This window comes from Oryzias latipes, chromosome 2 (genome assembly GCF_053564925.1).
Source record: "Oryzias latipes strain Hd-rR chromosome 2, Olatipes_Hd-rR_3.1".
Taxonomy (NCBI): Eukaryota; Metazoa; Chordata; class Actinopteri; order Beloniformes; family Adrianichthyidae; genus Oryzias; species Oryzias latipes.
In genome coordinates, this window is record NC_136238.1 from 11,238,161 (window position 1) to 11,256,068 (window position 17,908).

At 41.0% G+C, this 17,908-nt stretch overlaps 1 protein-coding gene across 1 annotated transcript; it reads left to right on the forward strand.

Moving 5' to 3' along the window:
• Positions 1-2,312: 2,312 nt before the first annotated feature.
• Positions 2,313-11,460, forward strand: xkr6a (XK, Kell blood group complex subunit-related family, member 6a). The gene is made up of 4 exons (XM_004066577.5): positions 2,313-3,214; positions 8,502-8,698; positions 9,884-10,301; positions 10,677-11,460. The coding sequence occupies exons 1-4, from the start codon at positions 2,637-2,639 to the stop codon at positions 11,179-11,181; spliced, it is 1,698 nt and encodes a 565-aa protein (XP_004066625.1). The 5' UTR covers positions 2,313-2,636; the 3' UTR covers positions 11,182-11,460.
• The last annotated feature ends 6,448 nt before the right edge of the window (positions 11,461-17,908 follow it).

Consider the following 17,908-nt stretch of genomic DNA (forward strand, 5'->3'; position numbering starts at 1 on the left):
ATTCCAATTTATCTCCATCCGTTTTATTTTTAATTTATGTTTTATTTTGTTTACTAATGCTTGTTTGAAAGAAAAACTTATTACAATGGCTGAAGTCGGTTTTTCTAGGAAAACAGACAGAAGTTTGTGTGCTGATGCCACTGTGGCGTGCAGGAAACTCTTTGACCATCTACTAACTCTCCCGTGTCCTTGAGTCTCTCAGTTGGTTGTCATGACAACAGAGGCTGATCTCCGGTGGACGAGGGGAGGGAAAGTGGACAAGCTTGCGTGGAAAAGGAGAAAGTGATGGGGGAATGCGGTTAAATGAGGGCAGCTGAGGAACCAGGGGAGATCCCTAATTCCCACACTTCCTTCTGGTTCCTTATTAAAGAAACATGTTTCTTACTGAATTGCAAGTCCCGCCCTTTTCTCTTTCTCATCTCACTCCTGCAAGCATTTCCTTCCCTTCAGGAATCTTCCACTCATTCCTTCCACTCTTTCCCATATCCAATCTTCCTCGATCTAAGCTGTCATTCCAGTTTTTCCACATTCCTCCTTCCCAACCAATTCTATTCCGTCTTTCCAAACAAGATTAACACACAGCGTGTGTTGTGGATGATTAGGCTGGCACAAGCATGAGGCTTTGGTGAGCCAACTAGAGGGGATTATAGAGTGATGGGAAAGGGAAAGGAGGAAAAAAGGATGGTGGTTATTGTGGCATGTCGTTTCTTTATTGCTACTTAATTAATTTAAAGAATCTGTGAAGTTTTTATCCAGTAGGGGGCGTAGTGTCAGAGAAAGTGAACAGACAAGAAGAGAGGGCTGTGAGCAACTACTTACTTGTCAGATGTTCTGAAGATAGTCATCGATACCCTTCACATGGAGGGAGTTCCAAAAGGTAATCTATAAACAAGCTGGTTGTTGACAGAGTGCTGTTTCCAAGCATAGTAATAGAAAATTGAGTGGAAGGAGAAAGCGTGGTTGGAAAAGTTCCTTCAGTAATCAAAATTGTCGGGATTGTTAAACAAAATCTGTTCAAGAATTTGGCTGTAACATTAACATTACAATTCAGGCACAGTCTACAAATGTTGCACTTCTCTTGTTAGAGGTGTCTTACTAAGGAAAATGAACTGTAGTATTGCTCATTGGTCCAAAGTCCACTTTGCAAATTAAAGTAAATTTACTTTTCATATTAAAATGAAGGTTTGCAGTCTGAACGAAGAGTGTAGATGCACAAAATCCATCCAAGTTGCTTTTAGTCCAGAGTGAAGTTTCTATAGATGGTTGGAAGTGCCGTGTTATCTGCTGCTGTTGGTACCTTCAATGCAATCATCTTCCAGGAAATTCTTAAGTACCGTATTTTCAGCACAATAAGGCAAATTTCTTTTAAAACAACAATGCGCCTTATAATCTGGAGCGCCTTATGTATGGATTAATTCTGGTTGTGGTTACTGAAGTTAAAGCGGTTTCGGAAGGCACAAGTCACTGTCAAAATGTCCATCTGTTTTGCGTGTTGCATAAAAGGTGGGCTGCGGGCGCGCAGAGCTCCCGTCCTCGGTTAGACGGTTAGATCCTTGTACGTTTTCATTTCCCTTCGTCGGAGCTGGCATCTGGCTCAAAAGCGTCTGCATAGCTTCAAAATTGCTCGCTATTCTTGTTACACCACTAATGTTGTATGTTGGGGTTGTAAGAGACTGTAAGCTAGTGAGCAAAAGTGTAAACAAATGGATGATGGGAAATGAGGAAGGGCTTACTCCTTGCCAAAAGTCCCTCCCAAAATTTAGAGGTGAATTTTTTAAGAACTTCTTAAGTCCTTTGATTTTGCCAATAAAACACCATAATAGTAATTACAAGACCACTGGGAACAATTTGATAATGATCAAAAGATAATTGGAGTAAGACTACATTTTAGTTTGTTGTAATCAAAAGACTAAAATTGTCCTAATGAAAAAAAAGTAATAAATACTTTTCCAGCTAAGTGTAGACATTCAATATAAAACACGAGTTTCACTGTCTGTATTACAGTAAGTGATTAATAAAAAAAATCGCTTTGACATTCTAGTTTTTAACATGTCCTAATCATGCTCTCACACTCATTTACTCAATCTTTTCTGAGACTCTTGTTCTCATTTTTCTAACACTTTAACACTCACACGCTGTCTGTATACACTCGGTTTTTATATCTCATAAACTGTATACATTTTTCCCTCATACTTTAATATCCATGTTTCTTCTTCAGCTCGTGAACCAACACTCTTTCTCTGTCATTTACATTTCCACTGAATCCCTCAGTTTGTCTCTCCGCTCTCTCAATTCCTATCACAGCAAGAGCTGTATGACGTCATAGCCCCCCTTGCTCGTGCAGATGACCGCGCGCGCAGGTCTGGACGCTGGACTAGCAGAAAAAACCGGTTCCGCTGCTGGCCCGGGGGCGGTGTCTCGGGCGCGCGAGGCAAAAGGGAAGCCGCGGTGGCGCGGCCGCCGGCTCTGATGGCTCCTCGCGCCCTGGGCGGGAAAGAGACACAGCAGTCGGCGCGGCGCGTGAGGGAAAGGGTCGGCAGGTATCTAGGTAGTGACGTGGTGTCCGCGTCCCGCGAGCAAGCAAAACGGTGCGGTTGTCGTGTTTTTCACGGGAGGGCAGGAGCGGGAAGGGAAACATGGCCGCGCAGTCGGACGGCGGAAAAGCTGCGGGGTGCGGCGGGTTCGCCCAGCTGTATGATGTCGACGCGGAGGAGCCGCTGGACTCCGCCGCCATCCACATCTGCCAGTGCTGCCGCACCTCCGCCTGCTACTGGGGCTGCCGCTCAGCCTGCCTCGGCTCCCTGCTCGGTGGGGGCCAGCCAGTCGGAGGGATCGGAGTCCGGGAGACCCACTGCCCTCCCCGCGAGCAGCTGTGGCTGGACTGCCTCTGGATCATCCTCGCCCTCCTCGTCTTCTTCTGGGACATTGGCACAGACCTGTGCCTGGCAGTGGACTACTACCAGAGGCAGGACTACCTCTGGTTCGGCCTGACCCTCTTTTTCGTGTTGGTTCCGTCGGTGCTGGTGCAGATTCTGAGTTTCCGCTGGTTCGTGCAGGACTACACCGGCGGGGGGCTCGGGGATGTGGAGGGGCTGACTAAGCGGGGCACGGTGACTCTGGGGTGCCTGTATCCCGGGAAGGACCGACTGCAACTGGCCTCCATCTGGCTGTGGCAGGCCACCATTCACATCCTCCAGCTGGGGCAGGTGTGGAGGTGAGGGAACACAAAGCTGCCACGCACACAACCCCCCCCCCCCCCCCCCCCAAGTCAGGTTCGTTAGGGGTCTTCCTGACCGGACAGGACCTCCAGTGTGAGTAACTCTGTGGGAATGGCAGCAGACATTCATTGATCCACATTCACTGATGAACTCAGCGAAGAGCTGCAGCTTTAGTGGATTTTGTGCCATCTCATGAAAACTTAATAACTCACTGCAGTCTGAAAATACTATATTCAGAAGAAAACAGTAGCTCATGCTATGGTCTACTCCACTTGTAACAGGTGGACGCTTAACTTTAAAAAGTTAATCTTATATAAAAAACTCATAAATTATAGTATTTTTATGTGGTGAATACATTTCAGCACCATAGACAGCGCACCGGCCACTGTATAACATGTTCTTATTTGGACCCTCAGAATAACCTGTTTAGGTTCTGGTTTGATTTAGAGCAGAGCTTTAAATAGAGGTTAACTTTAGCAGGTGAAACAAGTTATGCAAATCAAAGAAAAGTTTTAACTATTTTTAACCTACGTTGTCTTTTTGTAGCTATGGACACATTGGGCATGTGACGTAGAATGTGCTAATAAACTTGCGTTCTTGAATGTGCATGTAGCCCATTGGTGTTCACACTGGACAAGCAGGGAGGGGATTATTCTTTTTCTACTGTTAACTAGCGCATGTGCCCACCTACAGTTGGAGAAGGCTTGGTGTGACATGTCAAAGCGGTGCTAATCTCCTAAATCATGCTCCAGGCTTTTTCTTTCCCAGCCCCATTTCAATATTCAAAAGACTTGATGTCCTATAATTCCAGCTGGGCACAAACCTCAATTATTAATTTCTCCTCCATGATCAATTTACAAAGGTTGGCACTACTGTGGATTAAACGTCAAAATTTGACCTGGTTTAACATTCAACGTGCGTTCAATGGCCGCATGTTTTGTACATACGAAAAATGGTTGTAGAAACTTGCGTAGTTATGCGTCATTGTTGTTATTTTCAGCAGTTTTTCAAACCTCATAGCAACCCTTCATCAAAACAACCACCAAATAATCCAGATACTTTGTCTTCTATTACTGGTGTCTTTGGGCAACTTTTAAATGAATAGCAATGTTTCTCCAGCTGAAGAGGTTTCTTGTCTGATGCTAGCTTGAAGTTGGGGTTAGAAAAACGATGTGTACTATTTGAATTTTTTTATCAATACAAATATACAACAAGAAACTCAAATGTAGATCATTAATCCATAGGTAGATGATAGAATTACCGGGTTTAAATTGTCAAACAAAAGGCTTAAACCACTGGATTGCAACATGAACAAAGAAAAATCAATTAGAGTAAATAAATGTAAAAAGGTTAAGATGTTATTTTCTAGTTATCGTCATGTATTTTAGCACTATTACTTTGAACAAAATTTAAGTCAAATGGCACAGGACTGCCAAACTGTTATATTGTGTTTTGCATTGAAGAAAAAACGACTGTTCACTTAAATGTAGATTTTTGTTCATACGTGTTGCCATCTGTAGGAAAGACATAAAAATTGTCAAAATCTATATCAATAGTGCCCATTATTTTTAAACATTGATTTATGTAAAGGAAATTCAAATTAGGATGCCTATATCTTGGCACCCAAGCCTTCTTTATGTATTGGTGAATGGTAAACAGGAGTTAAAAGGGCCCAAAATTTTTTTTGGGGGGTTCAAACCAGTCAAGCATCAGGACCAGACCATTGATGTGAGTTTAGCCAAGCAGGGAGTCATGAGGGATGGACAGTTATAATCTAGCACACATCTTAAGAGATGACTACGTGACTCTAGTTTGTAGTTACTGTTCTAGCATAGACGTAAATGTTCCATTTGAAACGTTTACAGGCTAAAGAGGTCAGTCTGAGATGGTAAAGAGAGAAGATTAATCGCAAAAATAGATGAAAGTTTCAAGTACATCAAGATTGAGCACATCAAGGTTTGAACATGGTACAGTAGATTTGATGACCCTTAAATGGATCTTGTGTTGACTCAACGTAGAATCGTAAACTACGGACTCATGCTACGTTTACACCAGACATGTGAAACACATTCTTGAACGTGGGTTTAGCCCATGGTGTTGACACTTGACAAGAAGGGAGGGGCTTCTTTTTCTTGCACATTGCACATGTACATTAGTGCATGCCGGCCACCTACAGTTGGAAGAGGCTTGGTGCAAAATGTTGAATGCACTCCAAATCTGGCAAATCTGTCTCCTGGCGTTGTCTTACACAGTTCCATTCTGATATATGAAAGACTTGGTGTCATAGAATTCTGTCCGGGCACAAACTACAATTATTAATTTCTCCTCCATGATCAATTTTTAAATGGTTGGCACTTCTGTGAATTAAAAAGGATGCCATCCAAATCAGAGTTCACGATTGATCAAAGTTCAACCTAGCCTTGCGTTTTGTACGAACAGTCTGAAAACGGTTGTACTAAATTGCATAGCGAGGCGAAAAGTTTGAGCGCTGAAACCCCGAATGGCGCACATGTACACGCTTGCATAGACTGTTTAATGGAGGTGTGCATGAGTAGTGTGTAGTTGTGTGGGCACAGTCTGGTCCTTACGGTCAAAGTGTGTGCGTGTTGACACGTCAGCGTGTGTGACCGTTGGAAAAACGGTGTCACGGCTCTTCCTGCGAGTGTCAGCGTGCATGGAGAGTACAAAGAGAAAAGCATCTGCGCTTCTGGCAACACTCTTGCTTTCCTACTTACTGTCTATGCCCCCCTACCAGCATGACACACACACATACCAGCACATGGTTGGAAGGGCTAGGTGCTAATTGTAGTGCTAAAAGCCCTGGTTGGGGAAAACAAGTGAGAGACACAAAGTCCTTTCTTCTGTAGTCATCTCTGGTTGGACGGAACTGAACAGTTTCCGGTCCTCTGCCTGGGTTGTGAAGTCCAACTCCCCGCACGCACCTTAACTCCCCTTTAGAGTTTAGAATGGACTCTTCCACGCTGAGAAAGTGGTACAGCTGGGGAAGGTGGTGCAGCTGGAGAAATGGTATGGCCTGATTGAGACAGATCGCTTAGACATGGTAAAACAGTGGAGAGGGGGAGGATATGAGCGTCTATTTGGTGGGTTGGGGGGGTGTATATCCAGTGTACAATGAGAGTAAGGGGGGAGGGGAAAGTAGTTGAAAGCAAGAGGGAAAGGAGAACGGTGGAGGGAGGGTGGTGAGGAGCTGGGTTTGGATCGGAACGTCGTGTGACTTTGAGCTGCTGTCAGATTCGTGTTTCAGATTTTTGAAAGGCCAAACATGTCTTCATCCTTCTTAGCTCTTGAGTCAAGGACAGGCACTGTTTCAGTGCATTTCCCTCTCAGGAGCATAATCCTCCATCACTTCGGCTTTGAAACTTCTTAAGTGAGCATTTTCCTATGGATGCTGCAAAATTTATGTCGTGTGTAACAAGCACACGTGTTTCAACATGGCCGGCCATAATAATCACACTGTGCATAATGCAGGACTGTGTGCATGAAGAAAAAGGCCAGTGCGCAAAAGCCTGAATGTCTTTGCACTCGTGGATACAAGCCTTCTCAATGCTCATTAAAAATAGCTTAATTAAAACCGCTGCTCACGCCTTACACGCATGCACTGCAGTTTCCCTCATCCAGGAATCCATATATGAAATGGAGGCCAGCAATTAGTCTGGATTTTTCCTTCTTAAAACAGTTGCTAAGATTCAACAAGGCAGTAGTTTATTTCATTTTTTATGGTTAATGCAGGTTAATAGCAAGTAGTTATCCCAAAGTTGTTAGCTAAATGTGCGATTCAATCCGCAGTTATTTTTATTGTTAATTGTGGGATCATTTTCCAAAACTGCATCCAACCAGGCAGTAACAAGTGTTGCCGTTCATCAAATGACCACTAGGGTTTGGTTTCAGATGAGAGCAATCTCCAATTGACTTCCATCTTTAAAAGTTCAACAAAAAATAAAAAGCCCTGCTTTTACCTCGTCTTGCTCAATCCTCTTTTTTCTCCTTCTTTAAAAAAAAAAACATGTTGAAGAAAAGTATTAGTTAATTGGCAATCCAACTTCAGGCCTTAATGTTATTGTTCAAACTTCTATTTTGTATGTCAAAGATCATTCATCCTGTTTGTTTATATAATTTTTTAACATAGAACCTATAAAAACAAATGCATTTTTCTGATATTTTAGTTGAGGTAACTATTAAATATCACTTGTGCTAATGCTAGTATAGATTGGAGCATGACCGCAGTAGTCCCATCTATTTTTTACAGATGCTAGAACGTCTTCCACAATAGCATAAAAAGTGTAAGCACAGCAGTGCGAAAAGGATTTGAAATCAGACTTAATGTTTTATTTTGTTAAAACGTTTTGGCCATTCATTGCCTTGCAGTTACAAATTGACCCACTTGAATAACAACCCCATCTAGTGATCCCTTGAAGGTCTATGTCTGGCTCCAGTAACTTTTGTTTCCATTTTGATGTTAAAGTTTTGTTAGTCAGTAATTCTCCCCAAAAAGACGTTTTTAATCAGTTTAAGACAAAGTAGTGACACCTAATGGCCAAATAAAATCATAGCAACTGTGCAAGACTGAAGACACGCCAATCCCATGTTAGCATTAAAAGTTCAGTCAGAAAGCATGATCATTACAATCACACCACTTAATCACGTTTGGGTTCATTTTTAAATATCTTTTTTAATTTGATCATATTGTTATATATATTTAAAACATAATAAACAAGAGGCACAGAAATACAGATTTAATAAAGATAGTAAAAAAAACTTTGAACCAAACATTTGCACATAAATATACTAAACCTATAGTAACTGTTCCAGATTTAGGTGAGAGAAAAATTAATAGGAAGGTTTTGTCTAAATTTAAGATTTTGATGAAAACACTATCATGTCCCAAAAAAGCAGACATAGTTCCTGCTAAAATAACTGCATCTAGTCTTAAAAAAAACCAAAAACGAAATAAGCATTAGTGGCAGGCTCATCCACCATACTCTACTATATTTGGCTCACAGTCTTTGTTTACTCATTGTTGAGCCATCTGTTGAATACGTTCCCCGATTAGTCAATTGTTTTGTTCAGCAGATTGTCAGAAAATAGAGTTGTCACTACAGATTTGTAGAAGTTACATAATTCAATTGTAATCCATTCAGCCAAGTCACAACCAAAATATCCCAATGACAAGTTCCAGATTGGATGTCATTGATCCATGCTGTTAAGTCAGTGTTCATTTGAGTTAAAGAAAACTCTCTGCTCTTATTTCTGAACCCCCTGCAGATACATCAGGACACTGTATCTGGGCCTGATGTCCCGTCGGCAGAAGGAGCACCAGCGGCGGTGGTACTGGGCCATGATGTTCGAGTACGCGGACGTCAACATGCTGCGTCTGTTGGAGGCGTTCCTGGAGTCTGCACCTCAGCTGGTGCTGCAGCTCTGCATCATGATCCAGGAAAACCGAGCCGAGACCCTTCAGTGTAGGTGGAGCTCCGTGTTTTCTGATAGACCCAAAAAGCTTCTTCCGCCTTCGCTGTCAAGCGGCCAATTACTTTGTCCATTGTTCTCTGATGCTTCAGTTGTTTTGTTTCCTGCATTGAGAAGTTTCTTCAAGTATTCAAAGATTGAAGCTTCTTCCTCCTCCATCCAAGAAATGCATCATCCAGCCAGCCACCAAGGCAGCTGGGGCATTAAAAATAACCTCATCTGTGAGACTCATACCACTATGAGTGATTACCAAATGTTTGTATCGTGCCACACGCCAGCTTGTTTTACGGCTCACAGTATTACTCAAAACCCCCTCAATGAGTCATAAACATGTAGTGCTAATGTAGTTGGTGTTTTATGAGCTACAAAAAAGGATTTTGTAGAGAATATGAAAAATGAAGAGCTTTTTTTTTTAATCTTGGGGAGGTTATTATACTTTATTTAAAAACAGTCAAACGTTTTACCTCCTGGTGGGTGAATAAAAGTTAACCAAAAATTGAGTCTTTTAGGCAAATTGTCAACAGAACCAAAAAATGAGCAGAGCTACAAAAAGTTTCCTTTTTCACTACCACAGAATTTCATCCATGTCTTATGCTACATACACACCGCACATATAATGTGCATTCAAGAATGCGCTGAACGTGTGTACGTGCCTTTAGGATACCATGTTGACACTGGATCGTCGCTACTGAATGCCAGCACATGTACTCACGGTTGGGAGAGGATGGCTTGAAATGCCAAATTGGTGCTGTTTCTTTCACAGCTCTATTCCAAAATACGTAAGACTTGGTGTCATAGAATTCTGTCCGGGCACCAACGCAATTATTCATTTTTCCTTAATGATTTAATTTCAAACTATTGGCACTGGGTGTGTAGTGGCAAGAGCCTGGCGATGCCATACATATCACAATACGTGTTTCACGATATGATATGTATCACGCTACATCCCAAGACTGTACCGGAACAATTTTCAATGTTTTTTAAGGCATATGACTCAAAATAAAAACTGCGTATTTATGTGCGTTATATAGACTTTCCATTAGAAGTGGTCGCTTGAGTGCGTGTTGCAGAAGATGGTGTGAACGTACCATGAGTCACAGCTGACGTAGATATGCACGATCAACCCAGACATGTACTGTTGTGGGTTACAAAACCCTGGTCTTTCCTTAAATCCGTAGGCATATCTTCGCTGGCCTCCCTCCTGTCCCTTGCTTGGGTTCTGGCCTCCTACCACAAACTGCTGCGGGACTCTCGAGATGACCAGCGCAGTATGAGCTATCGCGGCGCGCTCCTGCACCTCTTCTGGCGCCTTCTAACCATCTCATCCCGGGTCCTCTCACTGGCTCTCTTCGCCTCTCTTTTCCACATTTACTTCGGGATCTTCGTGGTGCTCCACTGGTGCGCCATGGCTTTCTGGGTGGTTCATGGAGGCACAGACTTCTGCATGTCCAAGTGGGAGGAGGTGCTCTTCAACATGGTGGTTGGCATTGTCTACATCTTCTGCTGGTTTAATGTAAAGGAGGGACGGACGCGTTACAGGATGGTAGTGTACTACATCATAGTGTTGGCAGAGAACACCATTCTCACAGGGCTGTGGTGAGTTCACTATGAATTGGATCCATTTTAATTTGTTTTACCTGCTAAACCAACAAAGGTGGCCAGGTCCAAAGTTGTGCTACTTAATAGAACTTTAGGGACTAATTAATTAACAAAAGTTTTGGCTGTTTTCTTCATCTGGTCCATTTGGATGCATGTTAGCCCAACACTAATGATAGAATGACCAAATTGGAGGATGTAAGGCATTAATATGTGTTACATCCTACGTCTACCAACTGTTGAAAGAATTGAAAGAGTCTGTCTTGATTGGATTTCTTTATTCAAAGATTAATTTAAGGAATTTAGGTTTATGGTTTTTATTAAAGTGCTTGTTTAATGAGTTCAGTTAACGCCCTTGTGTCTGACACCCTGCAGGTATGCCTACAGGGATCCAGTTCTGACCGACTCCTACGCGGTTCCAGCTCTGTGCGGTGTCTACTTCACGTTTATCGGTGGCGTCTTGATCATGCTCCTGTACTACGGTTTCCTGCATCCCGCCACTGCCCACCTCCAGCCGAGTCCAGCCTCCTCCTGCTGTGCCCAGCTGCTTTGGGGGCTCCCCCTGCCCCCATCTGCCCCACCCACTGCCCCGCCCACCCCAGCCCACATGGTCAAGTCACAGACGGATGAAGATGTGGCTGAGACGTGTCTTCCCGTCTTCCAGGTGAGGTCTACTCCCACCACCTCCAAACCAGAGGGTCCGCTTATAAAAATCGACATGCCCAGGAAGCGCTACCCGGCGTGGGACGCTCACTACGTGGACAGGCGCCTGCGTAGGACTATAAACATCCTGCAGTACATAACGCCAGGCGCCGTGGGCATCCGATACCGTGACGGACCTTTGCTGTACGAACTGTTGCAGTACGAGTCCTCACTTTGACACCAACACACATGTATACTTTAGCACATAAGCACCATAAAAAATACGATATGTGAATGTTCTTGAAGATTTATGGTCAAACGTCCGACTTGATGTGAGCACAAACGACTTGTCTCGTCTTTGCGTAAGCACACACACAACCATGCGCACATTTCTACCCCCCACAGCTTAGCGAGCAACTTTTACTGCCTTTCTATCTGTCCTTTTCTTTGCTCCACCTTTCTGCTGATCTCCTTTGAAATCTAGCACAAGCTCTCTATGTCGCAAAGAAAAAAAGAAATAAAAAAATGAGGAGCAACACAAATGTACATCCACACTGGATCACACCCTTTATGTTGCCATTGTTTACAAGTCTGAGAGGAATACAGCAACGTGACACAAGGAGTCACTTTTACCAATAGTGGATTGTAAAACCTATTAAAATAGTCAGAAATTAGTATGTATATATAATACATGTACAGAACGGGTGCTTCACTTTGTGTTTCTGTTAGTTTTAGTGAAGAAAACACTACGAGGGACCATTTTGAAGAGTTAGCTGGAAAGGGTTAGCTGCAGAGTGGGAAAGCATGACAGGAAAGATGGAGATCGAGTTAAAGTTAATATAAAACCCTTATGTAGTCACTTATAAATCCATTAAGATAGAATTAAGAAAATCCAGCATTATTGGAATATTCTGGACTGAATTGGATGTTAAAGTGTGTAGTGCTTGAGACTGAATTTGTTGTGAATTGGCGCTAAATTAAAAAATGATTTTATATAATATTTCTAATAACTATAACATTTTTTTTTATTTGCCAAATCTTTCAAAATTATCTATATATTCTTATAATTTGGTCCAAGGTTTTTACACAGTTAAAATGGATACCTAGCTAGCAGCTAATGGGCAAAAAACGTTCCTTCCATATTATGCCAACCTTTGATTCCAAACAATTTTTTTGGATAAGTCCATCAGAAGGATTATATTGAATAACTTAAACTGGAAAAAGGCCACACATTTTTATTAACAAAATTGCAAAGAAAAAATTGCATCCAGGTGCTAGCTAAAGTGTAAAGGTAGCTAGTTAACAAAAACAATAAAAAACAGCAAAGTAAGTTAAATTGATAAGATGATAGGATTTGTTGTTGTTTAATCCTAGTTTATCTTGATTTTCCAAGTTACTAGTTTTTGAAGCTTTTTCGAAAATAAAATAGAAAGAAACAAAAGTTTCTATATTGTCCATAAACAATATTTTCATAGGTTAATAGAACTTGGTGTTTATTCCTTAAAGCAAAAACATGAATAAAATTAAAGTTTTCCAAAATGTTAGCTAGAAGCTAGCAACATTAGCTCAAAGGGTATAATGTTGTTGTTGCTTACCGTTCGTCGAATCAGCTTTCACTAAACCGCACAGGTGGTTTGGTAGAGTTTTTACGCTGGATGCCCTTCCTGACACAACTCTGTATTTCATAAAAAATAAGCCTTTTAAATGCTAGTAGAATTATTTTTGCTAAAGAAATGCAAGCAAGATAAATACACAATTATAATTTAAAATTAATATTCAAGCTACAGGATAAACTATTTGTGAGGTTATTGGTTTAAGCCACTCATAAGTCTTAACTGCGGTATTTGACGCGCTCAGATGACACTTATCGGTTCAAACTTAACTGAACAAGTGATACAATTTCTGTTGCTTCTAAACCCCTTCAGAAACCCCTCAGAACATGCTGATTTGTGTGTTCTGTGTGCCATCGGTCTATCAGTTCTCCATTTTTTCCTGTAATGCTAACAGAGGAGGTAAATGGGCTGCCATGTAAGTAATTCCCAATCCAAATGAAGATGTTTAAGGATTTAAAAGAAAAAAATCAAACATGTTGACCTGTATCTTAATCATATAATGTCTTAATGTGATCTTTTGGTCATGTTGGTCCAACACTGTCAGACTGCTGCCAGCAACTATGAAACATTTGTGGAATTTATTCATTACAACCGTCCAGATGACTTGTGTTCTCTCCTCCAAAAGCCACCCACAGTGAAGCTGTGATGTGTGGCTCATTATTTATTTATTTTCAGTTTGTTTATCCCTCCAAATCAAGCTGTTGCATTGGCAGGCAACAACAAACCAGCCAATACATCAGTCACTGGCCTGTCAATCGCTACCTTGCTGCTCCGGGCACAACGAAAAACGTATCACAACATATACGTATCTCTCTCTTCTCTTTCTCTCCCTCTCCCTGTCTCTCTCTCTCTATATATATATATATATGATGTAGTTGTCGGATAAAGGTGTCCTGCTTTTCACACCTTTACTCCAGGTATGTCGGTAAATGAGCAGGTGAAACTCAACCATGAGTCATCGCATTTGGCACAGTTAGGGAATACGCGCACAAACACATACAAGCTTCTTTATGTTGATTTTCTAACCACAATCACCAAGAGCAACACAGAAGATCATGATGAGGTAAGCACAGAGGATACTTTGACATTTTTTGAGCATTTTGATCAAGTGTGATCAACATAAATGAGGATTTTACACCTCGTGCCAATTCAGAAAGAAGAGATGCTGGATTGGCCCAAACCTTGTGACCATAATTGGTAAGACTACATAAGCATTTTTGCAAGTTCCACCCACAACTCAAAACACTTACTGATAAGGTCAACAGCTTACTTGTGGGTAACATTAAGTAGAATTAGCAGCTGGAGTTTTATTTTGAAAGTTAAACTTCAAAATTCTTTCTTCCTCTATTCCTTTTTGTCTTTCCCTCCTACAAATGATATGAAGCAACATTACAGCTTCCAGATCAACTCACAAGCGCAACAGTGAAACCACAACAGCAGATAAAGTCCTATTCTCTTTATTTATGTCTGCTCTTATTCGGCTTACTCTGTGGTTACCTCATAAAAACTTTAAGATAAAGACAGAATAAATGAAAGACAGTTGAGATAAATGAGGGTTGAGGCCCTAATGACATAAAAAGCAGTATTTAGACTCCAGTAAAGTAGCTAAAACTGAAAAATTCTGCTGAAACAAAGCCAAAATTAGGGAGAATTTTATCTAAACTCTCACAAACTCTGGTAATAATATTGAAGAAAACTAAGAAATAATAGTTTTACTAGTGAAATGAATGCAACATTGCACAATTCAATGACAAATTGGCCATATTTACAGTTAAATGGTAGATTATCTGAACGTTTGGCTTCTGGACATTTAAATAATACAAACTTGCAATGAATAAAAGAAATTGAAGATCAGAGTTAAACCAGCTTTTGACTTAAAAAAAGGCAGTTTGACAGATTAATTTAGGTCTTCTCAGAATAACTGCTAATACAATTTTTGCTAGAAGGACAAAACATCTAAAAATGTCTAAGTATCCTCCTAAGCTCAAAGACAAGAGGCTTAAGCTTTTATTTCCTGGTGCTAGCCAAGCAGCAAAGCAAACAATTTATTAGCTGCAATCCGGCAGATTGATTTAGCTGTTGAGAAAATACAACCCAAGCAGCTGATTACATGGTGCAACGCTCTAAAGCCACAGAGTCAATTGGCTGCTAACCCCACTTTATATGGTGCAAACATAAAAACACACTTGTACTAATGGTGCAATAAGGGCAGGTTGTCTCTTTGAATCCAGTGGTGCAACTTGAGCACTTGCCTTCAGTTGACAACCGAGGCTGTGCCAAAGGCTCCGTCCAAAAGGGACGACCGCTCTTCCTGTCCTGCAGAAGCTATGCAAGTTTCCGACGCAGGGAGGTGTGCTTAATGTACACACACACACAAACACACACAGGTTTTTCCAGCAGGGAGATGCATAAGGCGACACACACGAAGAGTTGTAACAGTCTGGGGCGTTACCTCACACTCACATCACGTCCAATAAGCCCTTAACCCCTTTATAATTTGGGAACAATATTCACATGGTGCTACTGAGTGGAACAGGATGTGTTTTTTAATGTGTAGTTAGGAAAAAATTAGCCAAATATATTGTTTCACATTCAAATGGACGAACAAATACTGTAATTTGAATGGTTGTAGAGAATGTGAGAAAAAGTGCACCACTTTCTTTCTCTCACCTGAGGACATAACAATGCCTTCTCATCTCAGCAGATGTCCCTCGAGTCATGAGGAGGGTGGTGCTGCTTTCTTGTTCTCCCGGATCCGGACATGCGCTGCACATGCAGCACGGATCAGGAACAAAAACCCCAATATGTGCCATTTGTGTTGGTGTCAAATTGCTTTGCATGAATGTTGCACACGTAGGGGTGCACACATGAATGGGTTCTGCAGAGTTGTGTTCTGGGTTATTTAGGGGGAGATCTTTTGAGCTTTAAAGCTTTTATCCATATTTTGCTCCAAACAACGGCCCTCCTTTGCATTCAGAACTCCAACTAACATCAGATCAGGTTTAAAACAGTCAAATCAGGTCAGACTCAACCAAATATTTGGTTTTTTTTCGTGTGTATAGAAGTATTCATATGTTGTGTTGGGGTTCAAAGTTCAGGTACCATCATTGAGTTTATTTTGTTGCCAAGCAGTTAAAAAAAAAAAACAAAAGGTCGGGTTTGCAGTTGAATTTACTGACTGCAAATGACGAGCTTCTTCTCCAACCAGGAAACCAGAGCCTTAGCCGGAATGCACTCGAGATCAAATCAACTGGAGGCTCTGTCTGTATTGTATGGCTACACTTCCACAGCTATGCAAGGTAGTTCAAAAAGAAGGATGGCTCTGTGCTTAGAAAACATGAGGAAAAATGACTGCTGTTTGTTCTCGTGTTACTTCCTTGAGTGGGTTTCAAATGTGATGTTTTAAGTCCAGAAAAAAAAGTGAAACCTTTGCATCTATTTTATTCTGGATTTACTGATCTAATTTATCTGTTACCATATAGATTTATTTGTCAGGAGGATGGAAACGATCTGACATGTATTTTGTCGAGGACGAATTCAGTCTCCCGATATAGGAATGTGCATCTTATTATCAAAGTCTTTGTTTCTTGAGATATAGAAAAATATTCCACTGTCGGGGTCTACGAAGTAGACAAGGCCGCTGGGGTGGGTTTGTGTGCGTGAATGAAAGGTGTTGTGTTACTAGCGCTTTGTACGCTTGGTTTAAAGCCAGGGAAGTGTTGGCACTCATCGCGGTCTTGCAGAGCTTGAGGCATTTGTTGTTTCTGATCTCAGACCAATTTCTACCAGACCGGAGTCCATAAGAAATTCTTTCTTTTCAAAATAAATTTGCGGAGTCAATCACTAACGTTAGGGGGAGAGGATTAGCTGTTTGGACTCAGGTTTGGACACTAAAAGCACAGGGAAGGGTCAAAAGCTAAACCTTTACCGGTAGGATGTACTTTTTGTTTTGTCTGAGTCTTTTATACTTCTGCTTGGGGAGGGGGAGGGGCCTATTAGTTTTAGCAAAGTTGATGTGCAATAGTATCTTTTATTTTCTTGTCATTGTTCCACGGGTTTGATGACTCTTTGACATGTTGGTAACGTTCTTTATAAATAGCGCGAATGTAATGACAAGAGAAGAAAATACAGCTCCACTGAAAACTGTGGTTTTGTAGGAATCTGTGCCGTCGTGTCGTCCTAAGTGTTAGCGGACTAATATTAGACTTTATAGCTAAGGGGAAGTTTGAGATTGGCCAGACAACTTAACTTTATTTTTTATCTCTTTAAAAAACAAAACAGGGCTGCACAATAGATCAGAAACGCGCCATTGCCATTATTCAAGATGAACATTTTTTTAATTAACTGTATCTCAAACCAGATTGGTCTTTACAAGGTTTGGCCAATAGAGGGCGATACAGACAACCTAAACCTGATTAGGATAATGAAAAATAAAAGTGAAAGAAGTCGCCTACAGTTGAAAAATATAATAAATGGAACAATTTAAGCATCTACTTTTTTTTAAATGCGCTTTTTAAAACATGCGGGGGAAAAACCAAAAGTGTAAAATATCTGATGCGTATGCTAAGCTAGCGCTCATTCGGGGACTGCAGCTTGTGACTATTTGAACCCTTTAACACCAGAGCTTTAGCTCCGGTTTGTCGTCCTTTGAATTACCGTAACTCTTCAACTGTTTACGCAATTTACATAAATCCAACAGACCCTGAAGCTGAGAAAAGCAGCTTTTTGCTGATGTGCAACACTTTACAGCAGTAGTAGTGCAGTAACTCTGCAAAATTAATGTAAAATACCAGATTCTGACGCTTCGGAATCTGTTGAAATGGCATTACTTGTGTAAACGTTCGAAAGGTTGCCGTAGTTCGAAGAGCTAGAAGTTATTTCAGACCCTCCTTTCTTTTGTGTTTTAGTGTTTAGTTTATGCAAACCCCTTTGATGCAGTTCTTAAACTAATAAAGACAAATTAAGCTCATCAGGTAAAGTTTATTACTGCTGTCACACTGAATTGGTATTAGTATTGCAGTGACTTAGAATCAAATTTAAAAAATTTAAAAAAGCAAAAACTGGGACAAATTTACATTGGTGCAGCTGAAATTTCTAATTCCCATTCCTGTCCTCACAAACTAAACCAAGATTAATTCAAAATAGTTTTCGAGACATTTTACCAAAAAAAAGAAGATATTTTTAGGCGTTTTTAAAGCTCTTTAATTAGCTACTTTTGGGATTTGTGGTCAACAGCAGAGTAAATTCCAAACTTGACTTTTTAATGTATGGAAGTGCATTAAACAAAATGGGGAAAAGGGTTTTTAATGTAATTTGGCTCTACGCACCAATGTTTTACCGTAACCTTTGTTT

Excerpts from the sequence above, each read along its gene's own strand:
- xkr6a (XM_004066577.5), top strand. The coding sequence starts at position 2,637 with ATGGCCGCGCAGTCGGACGGCGGAAAAGCTGCGGGGTGCGGCGGGTTC. Across the intron at positions 3,215-8,501 it reads CAGCTGGGGCAGGTGTGGAG|ATACATCAGGACACTGTATC; the intron begins GTGAGGGAACAC and ends AACCCCCTGCAG. Across the intron at positions 8,699-9,883 it reads CCGAGCCGAGACCCTTCAGT|GCATATCTTCGCTGGCCTCC; the intron begins GTAGGTGGAGCT and ends TTAAATCCGTAG.